A 26115-nucleotide genomic window follows, 5' to 3' on the forward strand; every position below is an offset into this window, starting at 1 on the left:
AAATCATATCATGGGCGCAGTATTTTTTACGATATGCTCTTTGAGAGCAGACTGTATTGATTGTGGCTGCAATTTAGAGGCAGCCTCAGTTAATGTCTGACATAAAGAGCATAGCGGTATTAGTTGGCAACTTCAAATCAGTTCACATTTCCTCAACATGAATAATGAATTGTGGTCTGGTGGTAACGGTAACAGTAATACAAACCAGACAGGAACTTTGCATAGAACTATAACTAAGCTGCACAGACTTTGAACACAAACACATTGCTAGAAATATGCTGCTGATAAAGAAGCTCCAGGTCACTCAAGCAAATGTGTTTTATCTTGGATTGATTCTTAAAGAGAACTTAAAGTCAGGAATCCTGAAAGACATTTCTGCAAAAAAAGGCTTTAGCTCAGGTCTGGTAAATACTGCTGTGGTGCTGCATTTAAGTCAACAATTTCTTCCCTTGAACTTTGTTCCTTGATATGAAACCAGAGAGAAATCTTTCTACTGCAGGCCCCAAAAAAGACGCAAGAAATGAACTTCAGGGCAGCTGAGGTAATCAGAGCTCGTTTCTGTCCTTGCTTCCCTCCATCTTCCATCCATTCCAGTACATTAGAACAAGTAATTGCCAGAGCTGGCTTTGTTGGGAGGGGATTGAAGAAAAGTACAGCGGACTCTTTAAGTGCAGCCAGTCTGCACACACACAATACACAGACACAGGTGCACAAATTATCCTGCAGGTATGAAGACGTTGCATGTGCAAGTGTAATGAAGGAGACTGTTGACAATACACAACCTGAACTTGTTAGCATGCAAACATACGCACACGCTGTCCTGAAAGAATTATCAGCCGGACCCTGTCCTTTAGTACACACACACACACACACACACGCACACACAGACGCAGTGTATTTAAAGGGCTGGGCTTAGACTCTCGCTCTCACACTGTGACAAGCACACCTAAAGGCAAACCACTACCTCCATTTCAAACAAAAATGCCTGCAGACTACAATGGACGTTGGGAGATGGTGACCAACGACAATTTTGAGGATGTCATGAAGGCCCTTGGTAAGTTGCGCGTTTTCCTTAATGCTAAACTGTATGAAAAGGGAGATTGTGGCATGGTAACCATCAAAATCAATTAAAACTTTGCATTTAAAGATGCAGCCAAGTAGGGAGCTAAAAATGTGGGACACATGTGACAGAAAGAGTGATAGAACAGCGTTAGGAGGAGGAGAGAGAGGAAAAAAGAGGAATGCTGTGGCACTGCTTCATTTCCTCATTGAGCCGCTGTCAGGCCAAGTTAACCTCCACTCTGTGAGCGCTTGCCGTCTGTTACAGCGCCAAATAAATATTGATTCACTCCATTCTGATTTTCCATCCTCCCGATCAGGAGAAAAGGAAGACAGATTCGACCCTGGATCAGGCAGCGGGGCAGCTCGTCATAAAAGAGAGAGAGAGACAGAGAAATAGAGACAGAGAGCATCTTTCTCTCTCCTCCTTTTGGCGCGCCATTGATCAGGCCCAGAAACACTTTCATTATTCACGACTCTATCTGCAATTCATAAAACAACCCCGGTACACTCAGCTCGCGCAAAATCCGGGGAAATCCTGAATGCCTCCACCTCATTTCCATTGAGCGGATAGGAAAATGACATCCTTATGGAAATGGGTCAAAAATATTATTTAGATGGGTAAATATAGGGGCCTCGTCTGTAAGAGTGATGGGGAGAAATTGAATTTTTACGTTAAGGCAAATGGGATATGAATATCTAAACGGTCGGGGCGTGTGGATCTCGGGGCCCTGGCGCTTAACGGGGCGGAGGAACTCATTTGACTCGGGGGCAAGGTCATTTTTAAAGGGTAAATGAGACTGTCAAATGGACCAGTAGGAGAGGAATCATAATAAGTGGCCTGGAGTGTCTCATGTGTGTCTGTGGTTGTGTGCTTTAGTGTGTCTGTGCACATAAGAATTGAGTGTGTCAAAAACATCCCCACATGATTCATGCTGCCACCACTGACTTTTAATCCCTTTTGCTTGCAGATATCGACTTTGCCACCAGAAAGATAGCCTCCCACCTGCATCAGACGAAAGTGATTGTCCAGAACGGAGACAAGTTTGAGACGAAGACTGTGAGCACCTTCAGAAACTACGAGGTCAACTTCACCGTGGGAGAGGAATTTGAGGAGCACACAAAGGGCCTGGACAACCGGAAGGTCAAGGTGGGACTACTTTCTTGGATTTTGCACTGAATTGAACTAAGAAAGTCTCTCACTTTTGAATAATAACCTTCAAAAAAATGTTTTTTTGTATGCTTGTGTGCTGATATCAGACTCTGGTTACCTGGGATGGGGACAAGCTGATATGTGTTCAGAAAGGGGAGAAAGAAAACCGTGGCTGGAAACATTGGATCGAGGGAGACCTGCTACACCTGGTGAGAGAAAGTGTGACACCTGTTACTAAATCATGGGAGTGTTATAAAAATGTTGCTATATCTGCCAGGAAACTGGCTGTAGCTACAGCAGTAGCTTGCAAATCCAGTCTCTCAATTAGCCACACTTTACTACAAAGTAAACACAATTTAAAAGAGAAAACACTTTCTGTCGTATGGTGCTTAATTAAATACATTCCCAACCCTTAGCTCAGATTAGATCTTCGCAATAACAATAAAAAAAGATAATGAGTCCCTATCTAAAACACATAGATATAATGATGCCTGATTGCGTAACTGAGAGATACATCTGTTGCATCATGTTGGACTCGCAGTCTAAAGGTCTGTTTCTTCTTTTGCAGGAAATCACTGTGCTCGACAAAATCTGCCACCAAGTATTTAAGAAGGCCCAATAAGATGGAGATTAAAACTGTCTATTGTGTGTTTCTGCATGTTTCTGCCTATTTATAATGTAATTGTGAAAACCTGTAATGGCTTGATTTAATATCTTTTAATTATGTTTTTTAATTAAAATATGTCAGACAATTGTAGAGCAAGTAGTATTATTTTTTTCCATGTTAAGGTCCAGCTTCTCTCAGTTCCTGTCTATACTTTTCCATTATAAGTACTAAAAACACTCCTGTCATTACAGACATTCATACAGATAAAAGAAAATTGAATTTAAAAAAATAAATAAATGAGATTAAAAAATAATAATAAATTAAATACAAATACAGGCTACATATTGGCTATTGATATTTAAGATTAGGCATGCATACATTAAATATAGTTATACAAGTTTTGGGAATTTACCTTTGCACTTAAAGATTTCTCTTAAATATGTTCAGAATATTTCTACTATGAAGAGGGCGCTGATGATGCACTACAAAAAAAGTGCCAAAAATAAAACTAGTTAAAGTTTCAACTTCAATCTAAAATTCTCTGAAAGGTTTACATCATACAAAAAAACCCAAAAAGAACATGTTACCCGTTGTCATAATTCCCATTTGGTTCGCTAAACTGTAAGTGAAGCTGTCCGGTTGCTGTCGTGTAGTTTGTGTATTTTTTGCAGTGTAAAGTAGCTCGCGCTCACAGGTACAACATGTTCTGCCGGATCTTGAGCTGCTCCCGCAGGAAGCGCTGCAGGATCCACGTCGCCAAAACAAGCTGCGTCAAGTCAAAACAGCAGAGAGAGTTTTCAACCGGAAAACAAACATTGTTTCTTCAAAATAAAAGTCTTAAGGCCAGCTTTTACGGCCAAGAACAATAAAAGAAAAGGTTATCTAGAAATGTTCAGATATCTAGACAAAAACTGGGTCAACACCTGTTATTACAAATATATTACAGTTTGGTATGCAAATTGTGCAATAAAATACAATTTACTGTTGTTGCAAAATATAAATGTAAGCATCTACTATAGCTTATAAATGCTGGTGTATAATGTCCAGACAACCAGCTCTCCCATGTGCCCTTGCACATTAGCTTTCCTTTTTACATTAACAGTTTGACCTTTATGCAGACAATGTTATTGTTTATTTTTTGTTTATATGAAGAAACATATTGGCTAACTATTATTTATATTCTTGAGTTAAGAGCCTTTGGATATCGGAGTCAAAATTTTTGTTTGCATAATATTTTGTTATGCTCTAATAATTGCTCTGAATGTAATTATTACAGCACAGGAAATTAATACAACCAGCAACAACAACTACTACTACTACTGCTACTACTACTATTACGCCTACTATATACTACTACTACTAACACTATTACTGCTACTACTACTACGACTAGCAATACTACTACAAGCTACTGCTACCACTAATACTTGTACTACAAATACCACTACTGCTAACTACTTCTACTACTACCACTACCAATACTACTACTGCTAATACTACTACCACTATGAATAATAAAATAATACCAATAATAGAAATAATAATAATAAGATTATTATTATTATTACTACTACTCATTATTAGTTATTTTTGTAATGTTACTTTAAGTTGGTTTTATGTAATTTGTTTCACGTTTGAGAGAACTAAGCGCTTTATTGTGAAAATATATACAGGAAGTCATTCTGTTTGCATTCTTGCATTTGGTTGCAAAACTTTATCCACGGAGTTTCTCAGCAGAAGCCCGACGAGGGCAACAGGGAAGCCGGTCATTTTTGTGGACAGCACAGCAAAGACTCCCTGACGTGGAAACATGGTAGGAGGACAAAAACACAGTCAACATGTTTGACCATAACTATCTCTGCTTGTTGATGCTTTTTGACGTTTTTTTTGTCTGTGTGACGCGGCACCATGTGCGTGCAGTCACTATCCATTGACCTTACCTGCAAAGCTGTAAACTCCATTTAAAACAGACAGCATATGTATAGTAGGTAGGTACTGCAAAAAAAAAAACAAAAAACCATAAACTCCAAATACTTAACAAAAACAAAAAGTAGCACTAGACAACATTTTACTTTCTTTGACAAAGTTTTTTGGATTCGTGTATTTCGAAATTGTCAGCGTTCATTCATCCCATTAAAAGCAGACAAATAAAAAGTCCACTCATTACACGGACATGATTAGACTTGAAAGGATCCAGTCATTGTGGAGCAGGCATGCAGATAAAATGTGGAATGGGAAGTATCAACAGACACGCCCCTCCACAACAAGCTGCAGAACCTGAAACAGAAGAGCAAGCAGCCTTTTATTACAAATGTTTCCACATTACAACATGGAAGACAATGAATTAGAAATGTCTACATGACATATGGACTATGATAGTTAACCTTTTTGTTGTCTTAATGTTATGTACACACCACTTGTCCTAAGGGTCAAAAATGACCCGCCTTCACTAAACCTGTAAAATAAAGCAACTTGATTGAACTTTAAACCCCAAATCTATTTTGCATGAAGAAACAGCCTGCGATTCATCACAAACTTTGTGAATATCTTGGTTTTCCCTCTTCACAGTGCACAAAAACTGCATTTAATCAGTGGAATCCATTCGATTTTATCACAGCACACCTTTCATTTTTGTTTTCCTATCACGTTTATTGTTATAATTATTATTGCATAAGGTACTGCGCAGGTGTAAACATATTTTTGCAAGATATATTACTTGTGTAGCTCAATAAAGTAGAGAAAATGTGCAAAAAGTAGTTTTGAATGCATTTTATTAAAGGGGAACCATCACAAATTTAGCAATATATAGTATATTACCCCAATTTCTCAGTTTTGAGATCAATAAAGTATATCTATCTATCTATCTATCTATCTCTCTATTATACTGCACAATGAGGACAGTATGTAAGTTTGTGTGTATGGATTTTGCAGAAATATTTCTGCGTGTGTAACTGCTGCATCAAAAATGACCCCTACGACAAGATTTTTACTCTTTTGGGTGTACAGCTTTCATGGAAATATGAACACAGGCAATGTTTCACTTTTTTTTACCTATGCTGTTAAACATTGTGAAGGTCATTTTTGACCCCTAAGACAACTTAAAGGTTAAAAACAGGCAGCTTATTGTGCTTTTTTTACAATCTGCTGGGGAAAAACATCGACCATTGTTGAGAGAAGCTTATAAGTCACCTGATTATTTGACCTGATTATTTTATTAATTTATTTTTTGTGCAATCATTAGTCTTTCTATTTTTTCTCCTCTATCTTAAGCCTCTGCGGTTAGACATCAAGCGGAAGCTGACTGCTCGGTCAGACAGGGTGAAGAGCACCGACCTGCACCCCACTGAGCCCTGGATGGTGGCGAGCCTCTACAGCGGCACTGTGGTGGTCTGGAACCACGAGACACAGGTCACTATCGGTCACTTACACACTCCTCTGATCACACACTCTTTCACACACTCACAATCTCTTCATATTTCTTCATTCCTATTATGATGTCAATAAAATCTGTACAGTGTTTATCTGGTTTAATCGCTCCTTTTTGTGTAGATGATGGTGAAAACCTTTGAGCTGTGTGACCTGCCTGTCAGAGTGGCCAAGTTTGTAGCCAGGAAACACTGGGTTATTACTGGAGCTGTAAGTACTGTGACTCAACTGGGGTATAAATATATATATTAAAAGTCCAGTGTGTAGGATTTAGGGGAATACATTTGGCAGAAATGAAATAAAATAATGGAAAGTGTGTTTTCTTTAGTGTATAATCATCTAAAATAAAAAAAAAATCTGTGTGTTCTGTTGCCTCAGAGTGAGCTGTTTATACCGACATACAGAGCGAGTCCTCGTCAGGGGAGATCGCCATGTTGCCTTGTTATGTTTTTACAGTAGCCCAGAAGGGACAAAACAAATGCTGGCTGGTTATTTGTGTTTTCATGTCAGCAACTTTAGATCTCCTACACGCTTGGCACACGGGGCAAAGTTTCAGTTGGTTTGAAATCTGCAACCTCCCCGCTAAATGCCACTAAATCCTACACGCTGGACCTTTAAAGTTACAGTGTTTATCAATTACCTTTCCTTTCCTTTGATAAGAAGTCAAGTTTTAAATGAACTTGTGATGAGCATTTTGAGCTAATTTGATCCATTTTCAGTAGCCCAGGACAGTTCAGTTGTTTTATTATTTCCCTTGGAACAAAGAGCCATTTTTGCAGAGGAAATATTTTTCAACTCTTAAATTTACAAAAACAGTTGGATTTCGTAATTTGGGTGAATGTAGCACAGACTTAATTTTACCCAGAGCCCAAAGGTCCACCACTCACATCCAAGACAAGTTACTATAATGTCACTGGTCTTGTACTGTATGTGTATCCTTTGCAGTTTTAAATGTCACACACATCATTTTGCACAACTAACGATCCATTTGAGAGTTTTAAGGTCAGACCAGAGCTTGTTCTTTCTCAAAAAAACCAACTGTTTCGGGCTGATTTGGTGACCCAGTGTTTTTTTTATTCATAGGCAGTGCATTAAGCAGTCCTGCTCCTCTTTGGAGGCGGTGACTTCAGCTAGATGAATCTGTGTTTTTCGGTTTTGTTCAGGGCTAAACATTTTTGTCACTTTCCGTGTCTGTCCCCAGGATGATATGCAGATCCGTGTGTTCAATTACAACACGCTGGAGCGAGTTCACATGTTTGAGGCTCACTCTGACTACATCCGCTGTATCGTCGTCCACCCGACACAGCCCTACATCCTCACCAGCAGTGGTACGAAAGAACTATACACAAAAAAAATGTTTGTTTTCTCTAATTTTTTACATAAATGGGCTCTGAAACTCCCACCATTTCCAACTATAACTAGTAAAAGTACAGCATATTCAGCACATATGTATCAATATTGGTGTGGCAACACATTTTGACAAATACAGGCCTGTCTTCATTAGAAGCCAGATGTGGTTGCATGCAGTTCATTTTTATAGAGGTTATTTGGATGTATGAAACCAGGCTGTTGGCTACCTGCTCGAGATAACCTTAGTCAGCGGCTTCGATTACGTATACGATATGTATTTATGTTCAAACTTTTGTCAGTTTGGACTTGCTGCAGACATCGTTAGCGTCTCTTCAATTCAATCATTCAGTTAATTTTAGTGAAACCGTGAGCACCAAAGAAGACAGTATTATCAGCATGGTAAGCAAAAAAGATGCAAAAAAAAAGATTAGTAGATGTAGAAGACTATTTTTAAAAAGCTAGGGAAAAATGTCCAGCGAACTATATTCATAATTATATTATATTTTCCAGAATTATTATAATTTTTAAGCATTTTTTTCAGGTCATTTCTTTGTAAATATATATGTAGATAATTAAGTTTAACGGTATGTATATCTTTTTTCAGACGACATGTTGATCAAGCTGTGGGACTGGGACAGAAAGTGGTCGTGCAGTCAGGTGTTTGAGGGACACACTCACTACGTCATGCAGATTGTCATCAACCCCAAAGACAACAACCAGTTTGCCAGTGCCTCTTTGGACAGAACCATTAAGGTACACACACACTCACACACACACATGCAAATGCTTGTAAGAACACACAAAAGAAGATGACTTTAGGGCACAAACATCAGATGAAGATGAGGGTTGTTCTTCCAGTTTAAATGAAGGTAAAAGTGACAAAAAGGAGGAACGTGCTTTTCACAGCCAGAGGTAACAGGGATCGTGGGAGATGTGGTCTTAATTTTAAGCAACACTTCCACTAACAGCGCACCACCTCTGTGATATTTAGAGTTATTTAAAATGAACCACAAAATATCTTTAAATTACCCTATTACTTATGTATTACTATGCCAACTGTCCTGGGTTGCTCACTGTCGTACACGCTCCCATACACACTGTCTTTCTGCATGTTTCTTTTCCGCCTGCTGCAGGTGTGGCAGCTCGGCTCCAAGACTCCCAACTTCACTCTGGAGGGCCACGAGAAGGGTGTGAACTGTATTGACTACTACAGCGGAGGAGACAAGCCCTACCTCATATCAGGGGCTGATGACCGCCTGGTCAAGATCTGGGATTATCAGGTAACACGTAACCACTAGACTTATTTATCTCAGTATTCTGTAGCAGTGTAGCAGTTACTGTGTATTACTAGGTATAATAATAATAATAATGATTATTATTGCTTTGGCAAACAAAGCAATACAGAGGCTTGAAATCCCAAAAGCAATATAATAAAACGAAACTATTTAAAAATGCTGCACAGTAACAAAATAAAGGTAATAAACACAGAATATTTCACAGAATATTAATCTTTATGTCAGACATGCTATTTTATAAAACATGCACATACAGAAAAAAAGTGTCAGTTACACTTATCATACTTTATTGTGCTTTTAAATAACATATATGAAAAATATACACTGAAAAGATCTGCAATAAGCCTAAAGTCCCAGGCATTCTCCAAGTAACTGTCTAATTTAAATGTTTCCGTGTGAAGAGCCAACTCAGTCCTTGTGCATCATCCAAGTGTTAGACAGCTCCCAGTAGAAAAAGGATAATAGAAAACAAAATGGAGAATGCATGTGCTGTGTGTCTTTATCTGCCAGAATAAAACCTGTGTTCAGACTCTGGAGGGTCACAACCAGAATGTGACCTGCGTCAGTTTCCATCCAGAGCTGCCAATCATCCTCACCGGCTCTGAGGACGGTAGGTTTTGTATTTCAAAGAATCGTTTTTAAAGCTACACTAACACAGCTCAAAATCTTCACAGCATTTTATTTCCATTTGACCACTCTGCCTTTTTCCCTCAGGCACTGTTCGAGTGTGGCACTCCAACACCTACAGACTCGAGAACACGCTCAACTACGGCATGGAGAGGGTGTGGTGTATATGTGGACAGCCTGGCTCCAACAGTGTGGCGTTGGGCTACGATGAAGGCAGCATCATCATCAAGGTATGCTGTGGTTTTTTTGTTTTATACAAAGCACTATCTCCCTCAAAAAACTGCCCAAGTGGTACATTTTCATTTTAAGCACGATACTCTGTTTTCCCTCATTCCTCCATAGATGACTAAACTTACAAATTACCTTAACTTTTAAGAATAAAAAGGTCAAGGATGGTCTTGGTAAGCACGTAGGGGTGGGATGATTTGAGCCATTCATTTCGGAAAATTTAAAAATATAATGTATAATGCATTTTTTATTATTTGTGTCAGTAGTTTTTCTCAATTTTATTCTTTAGCTACATTCAACATCCGTCATTCAACCCCCTCTTTTGTCAACAGAGCCCTGAGGACAGCGGCTATGAACCACTGACTCATGAAATAATCTTAATAATGTCTTGTTAACAAAAATGTTCAATTTTAAACTGTAAACAACTCTACAGATCCCTAGAGAAAATAGAGGTCGAGACCTCTCTATCTGCGGTAAAAGCTTTGGGCAGTCATAATCCATCCTCAGTTGGATTATATTATATCCCAAATTGCACTGTGTAAGCTGAAGGAATATTTGTTTACCTGCTATATTAAAAACAATCTTTCACGTCATCCACTGTTTCCTCTCCGTCTCTGTCTCAGATGGGTCGTGAGGAGCCGGCCATGTCCATGGACTCCAGCGGGAAGGTCATGTGGGCCCGCCACTCCGAGGTGCAGCAGGCCAACCTGAAGGCCATGGGAGACACTGAGATCAGAGACGGAGAGAGGCTGCCGCTGGGCGTCAAAGACATGGGCAGCTGTGAGATCTTCCCCCAGACCATCCAACACAGCCCCAACGGGAGGTGAGAGCGGTGGGCTGTGGGTGGAAGAAGTGGTGATAAAAGGTTTTATATATATATATATATATAATTATCACACAGCTTTGTTAAATACTGAATTCTGATTGGTCAGTTGCTTCATTCGACGGTCTGTTATCTCTGAAAAGCAGACTGTTGCTATGGACACAGTTCTGATCCTATTTGCTCAGAAGAACTAATAGAATTATTTTTAAATGTGTGAAATTCAGGGTCATTATGTATAATGAACCCTGACAAACCCCAAAGCAAATCATAGGAAACTTGACTCATCCTACACATACATAAATACATACATGCATACATACACACATGCACACACACACACACACACACACATACATGCATACACACATATTGTAAGAGGTACACAGTAAAATTGTGGGTTTTCTAAATTTCCTTTTCCCAGTACTAAAATGTGTTCGTTGCTGTATCGTGTAAAGTCCTTGTTAGACTTTGACAATTTTAACTTGGCAGTTACTTCTGAGACTTTACAAACCAGCACTGTAACACTGTTAATATTCATCACCACGTTGACTTATCTGAGAGTTACTGAAGTTTAAAAAAAGCAATGTGAATATTACTGAATGAAAATGATAATGTTTGATTGTGAAAGTATCTTTGTATTACTTTTTTTTATTAATAATAGTTTCTACGGTTATTATTATTATTATTATTATTATTATTATTATTATTATCATTGTCATTATCATTATTATTATTATTATTATTATTATTATTATTATTATTATTATTATTATTATTGTTATTGTTACATTATCATTATTAATGATATTATTGCAAATGTTTATATATATTTTATATATGAATATGTCTGGCCTGTACTTTTATGTTTGTGTGTAACTACAGAGAAACTGTCCAGGACACTGTTTAAAAAAGTGTGTATCATCAATAGTTGAGGTTTTTCCATATATGTATGTGTTTTGTGTATATGCAGATTTGTAGTGGTGTGTGGAGATGGGGAGTATATCATCTACACCGCCATGGCCCTGAGGAACAAGAGCTTCGGCTCAGCTCAGGAGTTTGTCTGGGCCCATGACTCCTCTCAGTAAGTCCATATTGTGGCAGTTTAAATCTTATTTGCTGTCTTGCTGAGTTAGATGAGATTGAAAGATTGAAACCAGCATGAGCATGGCAATGTTCTTCTTAACTAAGTCTCACCAGAAAGTAAATAATTAAGTGTTTAAATTATTTTTTATAGGTATGCCACAAGGGAAGGCAGCAGTATGGTCAAAATATTCAAGAACTTCAAAGAGAAGAAGGCTTTTAAACCTGACTTTGGGGCTGAAGGTGAGCTTTATTTTCTTTTTTTTCCCCATTGGCATGAGTGTTTTTTGTTATGTGGATACAGTACGCATATACAGTTAATGCTTGGTGTCCATCTGTCCCACAGGTATCTTTGGTGGCTTCTTACTTGGAGTGAGGTCAAACAGCGGCCTGGCCTTCTATGACTGGGAGAGTGCTGAGCTGATCCGCCGGATCGAGATCCAACCTAAACATGTGGGTCTTTACTGTTTCAGCTCTTACACCCTCATTAGTCTGTCTAATACCCTCAAATAATATCTTGTCTTTGTCTTTAGATCTTCTGGTCAGACTCTGGGGAGCTCGTGTGTCTCAGCACAGATGAGTCTTTCTTTGTGCTACGCTTCCTACAAGAGAGAGTGGCAGCGGCTCAGGAGTCCAAGGAGGAGATAACAGATGATGGGATAGAGGGCGCCTTCGAGGTCCGAGACAAGTAGTTAATCCTACACACAGGACCTTTCAATTTTAAGACAATTTTGTTTCAAATGATTATTGTCTTGTTGCTTCCCGCTCACCAGGTGCTGGGGGAGGTCTCAGAGGTGGTGAAGACAGGGGTTTGGGTGGGAGACTGCTTCATCTACACCAGCTCTCTGAACAGACTAAACTACTATGTTGGAGGAGAGATCATTACCATTGCTCACCTGGACAGGTACACCGCATGTATTCATGCACATTTGCAAAGAGCTCAGCATTTAACCACAATTACACCCTTTGAGCTGCACAGCTTTGCATCCACAGCCGTCCCCTTTTCTCTTGCCATCCATTTCTACCCAGTAAATTCGAAACACCATAACAAATTCTTAAAGAAGTGCCTTTCTGGTGTGTAGGACCATGTATCTGCTGGGCTACATCCCCAAAGACGATCGTCTGTACCTTGGAGACAAGGAGCTGAACGTCATCGGCTACTCCCTACTGCTGTCAGTGTTGGAGTATCAGACAGCAGTCATGAGGAGGGATTTCAGCACAGCCGACAAGGTGCTACCCACAATCCCCAAGGAGCAGAGAACCAGGGTAGCCCTGTTTTTGGAGAAACAGGTACGTTTGTCCTCAACTTTTTGTGAAGCTCTGGGCTTTTCTTTCTGCTTGAGCTGACTATAAATTCACGGCTTGTTGGAGGAATGCATAATTTACAGAACATCAGGCAGCCAGATGGAGTCAAATCTCAGGGCAGAATTCATGCATGTTTCACTTTTAATATATATTCACCATGGGAGTGGTTTTGCGTCTCACGCAGTGTCTTTTGCCACTTTGCTTTCACGTAGTTTCATATATTTAATCTACAGATTGTCACTGCACTTTACATAGCTGTTTATTCTGTTGTTTAGGGCTTCAGACAGCAGGCCCTGGCTGTGTCCACCGACCCGGAGCACAAGTTTGAACTGGCCCTGCAGCTGGGAGAGCTCAAGATAGCCTACCAACTGGCCGTGGAGGCAGAGGTCAGAGCAAACACACAGTACACACAAAGAAAGATGGCAAAAGCTGTATCCACAGATGTTAATCATACCTAGACAGCTGACCAAAGATGGCGCCTATTCATTCAATGGAGCTGCTAAAAAGTTTTTCTACCTTCTGGGTTTACTTCCGCGCAGTTGTGTTCACCCTGCTGTCCCACTCGGTTCATACACTTTGCATTGTAATGACGTCACAGATTTTTCAATCACTTTTCTCAGCTTGTGGAAAGTTTTACAGATATAAATTCACCAAGGCTCAAAAATTCAGGGCAGAAAACGTCATAATTGACCTTGTCAACATTTTTATAGACGTCTCTGTACATTTTTATAGACATCTCTGTAACAATGATGTCTGTAGTGAAAATGCTTTCTGGGCCGCAGGGGATTTTTTCGCCACAATACCACGTGTCGCCACCGAAAAATCATTAGCTGTAAGGCTGAGCGACTTTCCTGGGGGGCTGGTTGAACAGTAACTCTATACAGTATGTACTACATTCTTATCGTCATATGTTGTAACAGTAATTATAGTAATTATACCAAAACGTCCTCAGATATTTTATACTAACAAGAAACGATACAATTAGTGTCATCTGCTTTCAATCAAACATTGGAGAACTACTGCTATTTCACTTCACAGTGAGACGGCAAAGTGTTTTTTTGTTGAGCTTTAATATTTATTTTTGCTTTCTAATTTTTTAAACTCTTTCACAACTGCACACATTTTTTTATCTGAAAGCAGGTCATCCATGTTATCTGTGCATCACAATGATGAAGAACAGGGTGCATCAAATGCACCCTGTCCTTTTCAATTTTGGGGAATTTTTCTTCCTTTCAAATTTTTGTTGATTTTTAAGCTTTTTGGTCATTTTCTTTGTCTTTAATTTAGTTTTTAGATTTTTTTTCTTCCTCTAAAAATGTTTTTTTTTTTTTTTTTGGGTGATGTTTTTTTCCTATGTGTAGGGGCTGACACATTGAGACAGACATACTCATGTATTCACATCTACGGGGCCATTTCTAGTCAAAACTTAGCATAACCTGCATGTTTTTGGACTGTGGGAGAAAGCCAGACAACCTGGAGAGAACATGCAAACTCGGCCAAAGCCGACCAGCAAGTTTGAACCCAGAACCCTCTTGTTGTGAGGTGACAGTGCTAACCACACAGGGTGATGTTTAGTCACATCCCTGGCTTCCCATACTTGACAGTGTATTGTTGTTGTGGTTCATGCTTTTCCTCCTGTGATAATCCTTTCTCCCGTCTCTTTGGCACCTCGACATGTGGGTACTACAGTCGGAGCAGAAATGGAAGCAGTTGGCGGAGCTCGCAACGACAAAGTGCCAGTTTAGCTTGGCTCAGGAGTGTTTGCACCAGGCTCAGGATTACGGGGGATTATTGCTGTTGGCCACCGCCTCGGGCAACGCCGACATGGTGGGAAAACTGGCCGAGGGAGCAGAGAGGGATGGCAAGACCAACGTCGCCTTTCTTACTTACTTCCTGCAGGGAAGGTGAGCAGGAGGAAGGGAGCTATGTTCAAATCCAGATTTTAATCAACTTGTTTATATTTTTCTAAATTAGTTTATTTATTTTTGCCCATTACCACTTCTGTATTTGCCCAGATTGGACAAATGTCTGGACCTTCTCATCGAAACAGATCGGCTGCCAGAGGCTGCATTTCTGGCGAGAACATATCTGCCCAGCCATGTGTCGAGGTAAAGTTGTTTTTTATTGAGTGCACAGCATATGCCTGGGTGTTGTGCTCCAGCCTGTGTTTGTGTGCATACATTAATCATATATCTGTACCTGAATCTTTACATATACTAGTTTGCCTGTAGTTTTGAATTAATACCTGTTTTTGTTTCCCATAGGACATCATATTTCAAGTTTTTAATAACAGGATTGTCTGCATCTGTGCTTATACTTACATGATGTATTACTGTCGACTGTACACACTTCCTCTCTTCCAGGGTGGTGAAACTGTGGAAGGAGAGTCTTTCCAAGGTGAACCAGAAGGCAGCAGATGCTCTGGCTGACCCCTCCCAGTACAGCAACCTGTTCCCTGGCCTCCAGCAAGCCCTGCTGGCTGAGGAGTACCTGAAGGAGACTCACGTCAGGGTCAGGCCTGCTGCAGAATACCCACTCATCATGGTCAGTGGAAGTTAGAGGAGCTATGCTTAAAAAACTTTTAATAGATTGAGGGGTGATTTTATCCCAGATAATACACTAAAGTTAATTTATTCAGTCTTTTAACCAGTTGTTGTATTTGTCCCCTTAAAATTTCATAATTTGCACATCCATGAAGCAGTTGAATTAACTGTTCATACCTTGAGTATCATGTTTGAGATTACATTTTGCACGTCTCTCTATTCTTTAGCCAAACGAGGACCGAAATGTTCTGGACGAATCTGCAGGTTTTGTGTCCAAAGGAGAGATCACTGAGCCAGAGGTGAGGACCGATTGAGAAAGCTGTTACAACTTTAGCAACCATGGGCAGAAAAACACCCAGGATACGGGGTTAATTTGATACAGTAACAAAAAAGACCCAACACTGGCTCAAAACAATCCATTGGTACTGGATTAAGTTATCCCAGTTTTGCATTGGTGCTACATTGACCCATGCTGAGTCCATTAGTATCTCACATTTTTTTATGTGTTGTAATAGAGCATTTTAAAGGGACAATTCACCCCTAAATCAAAAGAACATATTTTTCCTCTTACCCATAGAGCTATATATCAGTCTAGATTGTTTTGGTGTAAATTGCCAAGTGTTGGGAGATATCCTCTGTAGAGATGCCTGCCTTCTCTCCAATATAATGAAATTAGATGGCACTCGACTTGTGATGCTTAAAGTGCCAAAAAAATAATAATTTAAAAAATGCAACAGACAAGTCTCTTTCCAGAAATCATGACCTTGTTACTCAAGATAATCTACAGAATTTGTTGTGAGCAGTTTCATGTTATGTTTTTTCTACTGACATCTAGTAGAAGGCAGACATCTTTATGGCTGATATCTCCAAAACAATCTAGATTGATAAATAGCACTGCAGGTAAGAGAGATAATTAGCATTTTTTTATTTTGGGGTGAATTGTCCCTTTAACATTCATGTATTGTACTTTTACTTACATAAAGTATGTGGTCAGTTTCAATGTATGTATGGGCATGTACAGAGTATAGTATAAATATAGACTCATAAATGAGTATCAAAATTTGTAATTCTGCTTGTTCTTTATACAGGAAGTGGTGAAGAGCGTTAATGAAGTGGTCATGGTAGCAGCAGTGACTGAGGCTGTATCTGCAGAAGCGGCAGTGGTGGAGGAACCAGTTCCACTACAGCAGGACATAATTGATCCTGTTTCCGCAACACGAGAAGAATCCATCCCAACAGCAGCATCTCCTCTGCCTGTCACAGTAACAGAAGCGCATGTTGAACCAGAGAAAGCGGAATCTGTGTCTTCTGAGGAGGACGCCGTCCCTGCGTCAGACGAGCCTTTAGTCTCTGTCGAGGAAGACATTGTAGAGTCCACCTCAGAGATTGCCCCCGAGGAGCCTGCGATGGTACAACCCAGTCCTGTGGAAGATGTTGCATCATCAGTTGAGACAAATGTTCTGGAAATTTCTCCAGCTACTGATGCCGAGCTTGCTTCCTGTGTATCTGAAACATATCTAATCAAGACAACATCAGAAACCATCATGGCAACAGAAGAAACACCAAGTGAGACACCGGCAACAGATGCCTTCATTAGCACTGGTCTGTTAGTTGATACTGATGTAACAGAGTCCGTAGCAACTGGAGAAATGCCTGTTAATGAAGAACTGGAAACGGCTATCATCTCCTCAGAAGCAGCAACCATTGTAGAAACAGAAGCAGAGGAGACTCGTGTTACAGAGGAACTTGTTTCAGAAACAGCGGTGCCAGCTGCAGTGGAGGAGCTGATCTCCTTTGAAAACACAGCCAGTCCAGTGCTGGATGAGCCTGTCCAAGCCCAAACTTGTACAGATTTTGCCCTTGATCCACTGCTGGGCCCACTGGAAGATACAATGCCAGCACTGAAGCCAGTTCCAGCACAAGAACCAGAACAAGAGGAACAAACCACGGCACTCCCAGTAAAGCCCGAGGACAACCTGGAGCCTGCTGTGCCTCTGCAGGCTGAGCCAGAGGTTGTATCCCCAGCAGCAGCTCCCGCAGAGGGGAACACAGCGGAGGAGGAGGAAGGTCCTGCGGGAGATAAGAAACCTGCAGAGGATCTTGAAGCAGAGATAAATGAGGAGGTAAACATCAGTTTTTAATTCTATGGCAAACACTTAATACTATTGGCATGTTAATGGACTCGAATAAATTTATGTGTCAAAGAACACCGTGTGTCCTTTAATACAACCCTCTTTCTTTCCCACACACACCTCTAGGCCCTGGATGATCTGGATCTGGACAATTTTGACCTGGAAGATATCGACACCACAGATGTCAACCTGGATGACGATTTTTTGAGTGAATAGGAAGAAGAATCTTTCACGAACCAAACTTTTCTATTTTTTCAGTGACCAAAGAGCACAGGGCTGTTTTTCGACACACTGAAATGCCTTGAAGCTTAATTCTTTTTTTTTTTTGGTTATGGACTAAAATATTATTTAAAAAGATGTACCTGCTTTTTGTAAATTTGTGGTACTGTAAAACTTAATTGTTCAAAATAACACCTCCAAGAAGACAGGTTTAACCACAAATTAAGTTACAGCCTTGATTAACCGTTCTGACGTGTCCAGGCTGTGTTTAAACCCGACCTGTGAGACCAAACACATATAGTGGCGCTCTGTCGTAAAAGTCGAGGGCAAATTGAAAGGATCCCAAATGTGCTTAAAGGGAAATTGAGAGGCAAATTCCCTCCCCTTCTGGTATCCTCCATGGGACCTTATGCTGGAAAAAAATGTACAGTAGTCAATGGCAAAACAAATATTGTTTTGCATCCAAATTCTGCTATGAGTTACACATATGATTTTTGTCATAGTACTATTTAGTTTTGTGCAAAACCTTAGTGAACAACATCTCTTTACTTGCACAATATACAGGCATGCTGAGTAACTTAGCTATGTTTCCCAAACTACTGTAGCGTTATCTCTCTGGATCTCGTATGCTGTGTTTTATCCAGAAACTCTGGGTCATTTTATCAGCTAGGAAGCAAAAGAATGAGCAGGACACAATTGCTCGTGTAAATGCATTCCAGTTGAAAACACACAAGTATTGTTAGAAGTTAATGTCACCTATGCAATTTCTGTAGTCTTTTGAATTATGTCTTATTCTTCAACAATTTTACAACAAAATTTGATTTTCTTGACTTGCAAAATTATGTTTTATGTTGTAGTTCATGGCATAATTCAAAAGGGATTAAAAAAAGCTCACGTTTATTACCATTTTTACACTACACATTTTTTATCAATACTGTCACCGTGAAGGTTGTGTTTTAGTTCTTTCACATCACAAATTTAAGTGTCATTAGTTTACAATAAGAATCTGTATTTAGTGGTAATGTTTCTCATCTCTCTGTGCCATATGCTTTACTAGTTGACTGCGTAACATGAAACGTATGAAGTTACTTTTTTTTTCCTCATACCTCATACAGCGTGACACAACTGTTGATCAGGGTGTTATCCAAGCTTTTGAAGAATTCTTCAGGTTTAAATACTGCCTTCAGTTTTGAAGTGAAAACATTCCTGCTGGAGGTAATCAGAGCAGTATTTTTGAACAACCATCTAGTACAAGTCTGCCTGCACCAAATTAGTGCCAGTTTTTATAAATAGTATGCATTCAACAATCAGCCCACACTTTGGTTACATCCTGTGTCCTTATTACCTCTCTGTTGTTGATGTCCTAATAGTTTGGTGCATGTTTACCTCTCACAGCTTGTATTATCCCATACTGCTGCTTTTAGTCTTATCAGGTGAACTTTAATGCAATCTACAGTATGTTTCTGTTACAAGTGCCTTATATTTGTTGTTTAAGGGATGTGTTTTCCCCTTCTTTTAAAAAGGATGGATGGTACTATGTATCCAGGCTTGGAAATTGAATTAAATAAATTTTAACCAATAAAGTCATCTATGTTATCCCAGGCTTAAAGTTATTTTACGCCAACAACTTCTCACACATGTACAAAGATCTTTATTTTGTTATGTACATCATTTGATTAACAGGTTTGACTCAGATCCAATTAAATACACATACACATACAGACATACTGCAATTTCTCTGTATGGATAAGTGACTCGGTTTGTGCATCTTACAAGAACTTTCCGAGCTAATTCTCCCAGTCCATGCCTGTAAAGTGTACAGCTTGCATTTCAATAAAGGAAAGAACAGACAGCTGTATTTTACATATGAGAGGCAATTTTCAGTCTGTTCCCATGGTTATGGGTACCATTTGCTCATTTTGGATGAATTTGTATATTTCTATTCATGAGTGAGCCAGTCAGGCTGCAGAGCTCTCAGCAGCCGTCTGTCTGTATGCCTGAAGGGCCAGCTCGATGTAGCCCGACCTCTGGGACTCCTTCTGGGCATAGATCTGCAAGGACAAGGGTCAGAGGTCAGCAAAATGGAGGAGAGAGAGGTCACTCCAATTATTTTGACGATGGGGCTGTAGTCAAAAACGAACAATCACAGTGTTAATTCATTTAGCAGTATAGTAAAGCACAGCTAAGTATGTGCTCCATGAGCAACCGTGACTAAAGGAGAGGCCTTGTGTGATAGTGACTGCAGCAGACACACACACACCCGTGTCTCCTGCCGCTAACCTTTCACATTAAATGGCTGTCACTCTCAATGTCCCTCCCCGCTGCTTCAAGGCCGACGGGCTGTGAGCGCTAATAAGACCTGATGTGTCCTGGGCCTGGCCCCACAGTTCCCACGCAGGAGACAAACGCAAACCCTCTAACACAGGAAACCCAAGATGAGACGGCCTTAACATGACCTCTCAAGAGCTGCACTGACTCCTGATATACTCTAATACCCGAGGGGGCACGATTTTCCCGACGTGAACCATTTCTGGATCAAATGGTGATTCATAATATACACAGAGCACAGAGAATAGAGCTATACAATATAGCTACGAGTCAGCAGATATTTCAGGGCAAGGTTGAGATTTTCTCACCTGAAGAAGGTCTGCTCCGGTGGCCTGCTGGCTGGCAGCCTCCTTGGCTGACTCACTGTGGGGGTGGACCATGTGGAACAGAGATACTAGGCTCATCGCATCCTCAAACCTGTAAACACACACACACGCACTGAGGGCTTAGGTCACAGCTCTTTGCCAGCAGGTACAGCAGCTTATGTGACCTAGAGCTGACAAAGACAAATATTCCAGCCAGAAAACCATTTGCAAAAACAGTTTCTTATACTTGTATTAACCACGAGCTGGATAAAATAATCGACGTAGCATTCCGTGATGTAACCCATTAGTTTGTGGACTGCCATTTAAAGCCTCAAGTTTGGCAGTTTTTTGGCCCTAAACATCTTAAATTTTTAGAGCCAGAAAAGCTTTGGAGCTTTGTAGAAGTTAGGATTGGATCTGACTTATAAGCACTATTTACACTGCCTGTTCAAGGCAGGAATGTTATACATTATGCCACTTCGCCATTCTGTACAAAAGGTACAATCATGGAATGGGAGGGAGAAAATTGTCTTGCCTTTCAGCCACCGCAAGAGGTAGTAACACCGAAACGGTGTCTGTATGAAATGGACAGCCGGCAGATGGCTCATGGGCGGGATGGGTGTGACGTTTTGACAATGTGTTATGTGTGCAACCCACTGCGAGAGATTTAAAAAGCAGCTGACAGCAGTTAGCAGCTAGCAGCAGCTGGAAATGTTCACAACATGGGAGACCCCTGAGATTCAGGAGCTCTTTACCCTACAAGCAGTGGATGAGATCAGCTGCCACATGACAGAAATGGTAAATGATCATTATTCACTTTATGTCATTGTTTTTGTTTAGAAAGCGCTGCCGACGTGTTTGTTATAAGTCACACACTGCAGAGGCCAACAGTGCTGTGTTAAATGTAACACGTCTTTTGCTTCTGTGATGCCAGCCTGCTGTCTAAAATGACACAGTGATATAGCATGATGCCACTTTTGTTTGGTTCTGTGTAAAAATGCAAATGCACCGCAAAGGAGGGACTCAGTAGCGGCCCTTTAGTGCATTCTTCATATTTACAGCTATACACTGTGGTGAAGCCTCACAGACAGTCTGTCACTCAAAGCAGCCTGCCCTTACATATGCAGAACTTTAAGTCTTAATAAAATATATACAGGTGAGTTATATAAAAATGTGTTCCCTGTGCAGTTGTCATGAACAGGGAAATTAACAATAGAGCCCAGAAAATGTTTTTTGTACCAGGCTGTACAAATGTTTATTTCTGCTGTAAAGTTTGGCATTTTAACACGGCGGTCTAGGAGGATTGACCCACATTTAGAGCCAGCCTCAAGAGGCCGTTAGAGACACTGCAGTTTTTGGCACTTGTGCATAGGATTCCCTTTTTTAGCCCCGAGGTTGCCACTTTGAAAGATGCATACAGTTATCACGCACAAACTTACCGCTCTCTCTTCAGCATGTCCACTATGAGCCCATCGACCCTGCGAGCGTTGAGCAGGTACCAGGCCATGCCTCCGAAATGTCTAGTGGAGCGCAGCAGCTCATATTTGCCGTGCTTTTCCAGGTCCTCATAAGTGGCTGCATGTGCCTGAATACACAGCAATGAAATGGATATGATCCTAAATCCACTCGACACGGTAGACACGCAGTACAATGCTCTTCACATGAAATTCATGAATGTCCAATTCACACTCTTGTCCAATTTTACAGTTTGTATCAAGTGACCTAAAGAAAATATAGTGCTGACTGTGTTAATGTCATGGTTTTACATGCAAAATACAGTCTACAGGTTTCAGTGCAGTTGGTGAGCAGGTCAAAATAACAGGAAAATCAATGTCATCTTACCCTGATGTACTCTGAGGAGTCTGGTTCAAATTGGACCTGACACAGGTCCAACACATCCTCATGACGGTCCTGGGAAAACACCATCTAATAGAGAGGGATGTATAAATGCGCCAAAAAATGAAAGCCTCTAGACACACACTGGGCACCCACACAGGTGTTTTCACTTATTGTGCCTGATTAGACCTCCTCTCAGGACCGTACTGGTGTTCACAGAGCTCACACCGCCCCCCACAACTCCTATGTCAGTGAAGACAGCTTACAGATTTATTACTGATTGTGTGTTTACATGCGCATTAGTATTATAGTAATAACTAGGTTTTGGGGGGGGGGTTCTGTCTACTGGGGGAGATAGGATAACCCTATTTAGTCGTTTAGAAATAATTATGTTTTTTACCCCAAAAATATTGGAATCAACTCCCCACGTCTGCTGGGTTCTAGCTCTTCATAGACAAAGACATAAAGTTTGTCATCACTGGAAAGACATTCATCTCTGATCAGCGAAGCATAATTGGAGGAGGCAGCAGACATGGCTAAAAATAATCTGTATCCTCTTATGATCTCCTTAAATCCTCAGATTTAGAATATCCTACCTTGAGGTTCTCCTCCTTAAAAATGAGAGGTGCTATGATTTTGCGTCCCACCCTGGGGAAGTACGTCTGAATGAGCCTGTCTCTCTCCTCCCATGTCGCTTTCCTCAGGGTCCCACTGGGCTCCCGAACAACAATAAACCTCTCCTGGAGAAAAAAAACATGGAGTATACAATTTAGTAATTTGTATACATCAGGATAGATTTGAGCAATGTCTTAATCTAAAGTCCATTAACTAAGTACAAAATTGGGTTCTTATCTTATGTTATGGATATTTACTATATTAAAGTTAGAAAGGAACAACTCGCTACTGACCTGTTAGCATGTAAATCTGTGTGATATCAATGCCAAAAGATCAGCAAGGGTTACATTATTTTAGGGTGTTTACTCTAAAATAACCAGACTTATGAATTGTGCTTTGGTATGCATCAAGAAATCACCAATCCAACCAAAAGTTACACACATGCACACAAAATAAACTGTCATGTACCTACCCTGTGCGGCACAGTGTAGGTGATGTCTGTGAAGACGTATTTGGCTGTGTCCATGCCATCCAGGAATTTGTCATCAGACAGAACATCGATAATGGGCTTCCTCTCTGGCAGGACGGGGGGCATCTGCAGCAGCTTCTTAGCCTGCTCTGTGGCCAACTCGATCGCCTGGAAACACACACAAAAGATTGGATCAAAAACTGTGTTACTGTGACATTTGCGTGCATGATTGAGAGGGTGTGATTATGGTTTATTTGAAAGGCACCTGCTCCAGCTGTTGATCAGTCATGAGTTTATATGTGGGCGGCTCCAGCTTCTGTTTAAGGGGTCGGAACACTTTCTGCAGGTCCAGGCCCGTTATCCTGGTGAGGATGTCCTGCACGGCTGGATCTGTGAACTGGGGCTTTGGATTTTCTGGGAGGGCTAGAGAAAAAGTCATGGAGGGCACTTTAGTTATATAAAAATTTCTTCACGTAAATTATAAGTAAATATATGTACGCACTCAAAGTGTACTATGTAGCTAATGGAATAGCGAATAAGCTTTCGACAAGAGATCTAATGAGTGCTTGATGTTACCTGTAGTACAATAACAAAGACCAAAATCCTTACGAACAATTCAATGTTTAACTTTAAAGTTAGGGGCTTTCCGCATCAACACATCTCTTGCAGCTAGTTTATTTGTTTATCATGAGACCTCGCCAAATTCACGCAGCTCCTTTCCTCAATGTACACCGAAAACCAAGCAACACCTCTTGTGATTAAAACAGTAACTGCCATCTTATTTAGCTAAAAAAAAAACGTTGCTATTGAATGTAAAGTTATGCTAATGTTGTAAGCAGCTAACAGCTAGCGCATCTCTAATAATATTAGATTTTAGTATAAAACTACCGACACTTCATTAACTAACGTCATGCCGAATTTACAGAAAAACTGTGATTATTTGTAAAATACATTAAACGTTCTTCTAAATGGTCTATATCTTTCTTAAATATCTAAAGCGATCTTAAACTGGCCGATTTGTCAACAGAGTTTGGCTCCCGCAGTGAGAGCACCGAGGCTAACGAAACACGCTGCAAGGTCAGTGTTACAGCTACCAAAATAATACAGGTACAGTGTTATTCACTGCATTAACACATACCGGCATCTTGTGTTCCGCTACAAAGTGTCCTGACGCTGCATTTGACCGATATTTGTTGGCTCTTTTGGACATTTTTCACCCGCGAGTAGGTCCGAAATAAGAACCGTGCTTTACCGAGCGCCGCCATGATTGTTATTGCGTCACCGAGGCGACGTAACCTTTGACCTTACAGTTCGACAGCCAAGGGGTGATGGGATATGTAGGCGTAGTGAACAAGCTACGGTACAAGGCAGATTTATTGGCATTTTTCATAAACGTGGTTTAAGAGGAAATGAAATTGAAGTTGATCCTAAATCCTGCTACATCTTTTTGGCATTGAAGGAGGAGTTGAGTTCTTACGTTTCCATAGAAAGTAGCGCCTTCTCTGTGCTTTTTTAACTTGGGTGGTGATGTGTGATGACCAAGGTATATGGAGCCAGATCAATGCCAAAAAGTTTGTTAATTTGAAAAAACTTTGATTGATTTTTTCAAATTTAACACTGAAAGTTCAAGTTTTGATCTTGAATTGTAAAAAAAAAAAAAAAAAAAAGAAATGACAGTATTTTCAAATTTGGAATAAATGTACAAAAATATTGATTTCAGTTTAAATATAATTTTGATTTAATTCTGATATTCTTTCAAATAAATAATTTATTTTCAACTTTCACTTTTACATATTTTCATATTTGAGGTCTTATTTTTTTTCAGTCGCAGATTTTGTTTTCAGATTCAGATCTCTTTTTTCCACTGTCAATTTAATTTTTTTGTTTGTTTCAGATTTATTATTTTTTTCATTTTGTCCCCGATTTGCCATGGGGGGCGTCAACAGCATGACAAAGAAGGTTTTGGGCCCTCCCCAAATTATGCTGCCTTCAGGAAAGGTGGCTACTTTGATAAATATGACTCAACACACACTGTATTCACGTGGTTTGCTGGGATAACGTGATGCTCAGGGCAAAGTTATGTTTAACAAGCTGTTTTAGACCACTCTTGGCAACTATCAATGTATAAAGAGCAGTAAAACATGCCAGATTATGATATTTCCCAGTTCCTCATAAGACTGTGAATGTACCGCAGAATCGCAGATTATGATGGCGTCCTCCTCACCTGGACAACCTGCCGTCGAGGGCGAGCTGGTAAATTTGGAAAATTATCTTTACCATAATAAAGCTGGGTAATTTTGGAAACATGGGGACGTACAGAAAGACTTCTTTATGTCGGGAGTATGTCAAAGCTGTAAACTAAGCATAAAGTCAGCATTAACTAGCTTTATGCTGTTAACTGCTGTTAATGAATGTTACAGTCCTGTCAGCGTGTAACTCAAACTTTAGTCTTTAGCTGTCTTTATTAACCGGTGTGTTTTAGTCAGTTATGCCGCAGCACAGCACTGCACTGAAGCGCTTCTTAATGTGTTCACACTGAATCTCAATACATGTATGTTATAATTTAAATAAACGTTTGTTTATTGTAGGAGCGACTGAAAATTGACTTTTTTCAGAGGCTGCTGACTGCAGTGCTGTACTGCTACATAACTGACTAAAACACACCAGTAAACAAAGACCACTAAAGACTAGAGTACAGTGTATAGAAAGTGTGCT

At 40.2% G+C, this 26115-nt stretch overlaps 3 protein-coding genes across 4 annotated transcripts; 2 read left to right on the top strand and 1 right to left on the bottom strand.

Annotated features, from left to right (window-relative positions):
• The first annotated feature begins 917 nt into the window (after positions 1-917).
• On the top strand, positions 918-2969 carry LOC121943047 (retinol-binding protein 2-like). Its single transcript, XM_042486418.1, has 4 exons — positions 918-1054; positions 2031-2209; positions 2320-2421; positions 2781-2969. Exons 1-4 carry the CDS (start codon positions 982-984, stop codon positions 2832-2834), a joined length of 408 nt encoding a protein of 135 aa, XP_042342352.1. The 5' UTR covers positions 918-981; the 3' UTR covers positions 2835-2969.
• Positions 2970-4543: 1574 nt separating this feature from the next.
• On the top strand, positions 4544-19434 carry LOC121943042 (coatomer subunit beta'-like). Of its 2 annotated transcripts, none has more exons than XM_042486411.1 (22): positions 4544-4632; positions 6090-6227; positions 6369-6455; positions 7447-7573; positions 8200-8348; positions 8729-8875; positions 9401-9500; positions 9605-9747; positions 10369-10568; positions 11539-11649; positions 11803-11891; positions 11995-12101; positions 12182-12325; positions 12422-12552; positions 12731-12938; positions 13229-13339; positions 14643-14857; positions 14969-15061; positions 15317-15497; positions 15724-15795; positions 16585-17619; positions 17755-19434. In XM_042486411.1, exons 1-22 carry the CDS (start codon positions 4630-4632, stop codon positions 17842-17844), a joined length of 3681 nt encoding a protein of 1226 aa, XP_042342345.1. In that variant the 5' UTR covers positions 4544-4629; the 3' UTR covers positions 17845-19434. The 2 variants fall into 2 exon arrangements, with proteins under 2 accessions (XP_042342345.1, XP_042342346.1); XM_042486412.1 differs by lacking the exon at positions 4544-4632 and adding an exon at positions 4737-4807.
• Positions 19435-19478: 44 nt separating this feature from the next.
• mrps22 (mitochondrial ribosomal protein S22) lies at positions 19479-24672 on the bottom strand. The gene is made up of 8 exons (XM_042486413.1): positions 24539-24672; positions 23666-23823; positions 23404-23568; positions 22913-23056; positions 22323-22406; positions 21920-22065; positions 20484-20592; positions 19479-19898 (listed from the first exon to the last, which is right to left on the bottom strand). The coding sequence occupies exons 1-8, from the start codon at positions 24663-24665 to the stop codon at positions 19806-19808; spliced, it is 1026 nt and encodes a 341-aa protein (XP_042342347.1). The 5' UTR covers positions 24666-24672; the 3' UTR covers positions 19479-19805.
• Between the last annotated feature and the right edge of the window lie 1443 nt (positions 24673-26115).

Source organism: Plectropomus leopardus, chromosome 5, assembly GCF_008729295.1.
Source record: "Plectropomus leopardus isolate mb chromosome 5, YSFRI_Pleo_2.0, whole genome shotgun sequence".
Lineage (NCBI taxonomy): Eukaryota > Metazoa > Chordata > Actinopteri > Perciformes > Serranidae > Plectropomus > Plectropomus leopardus.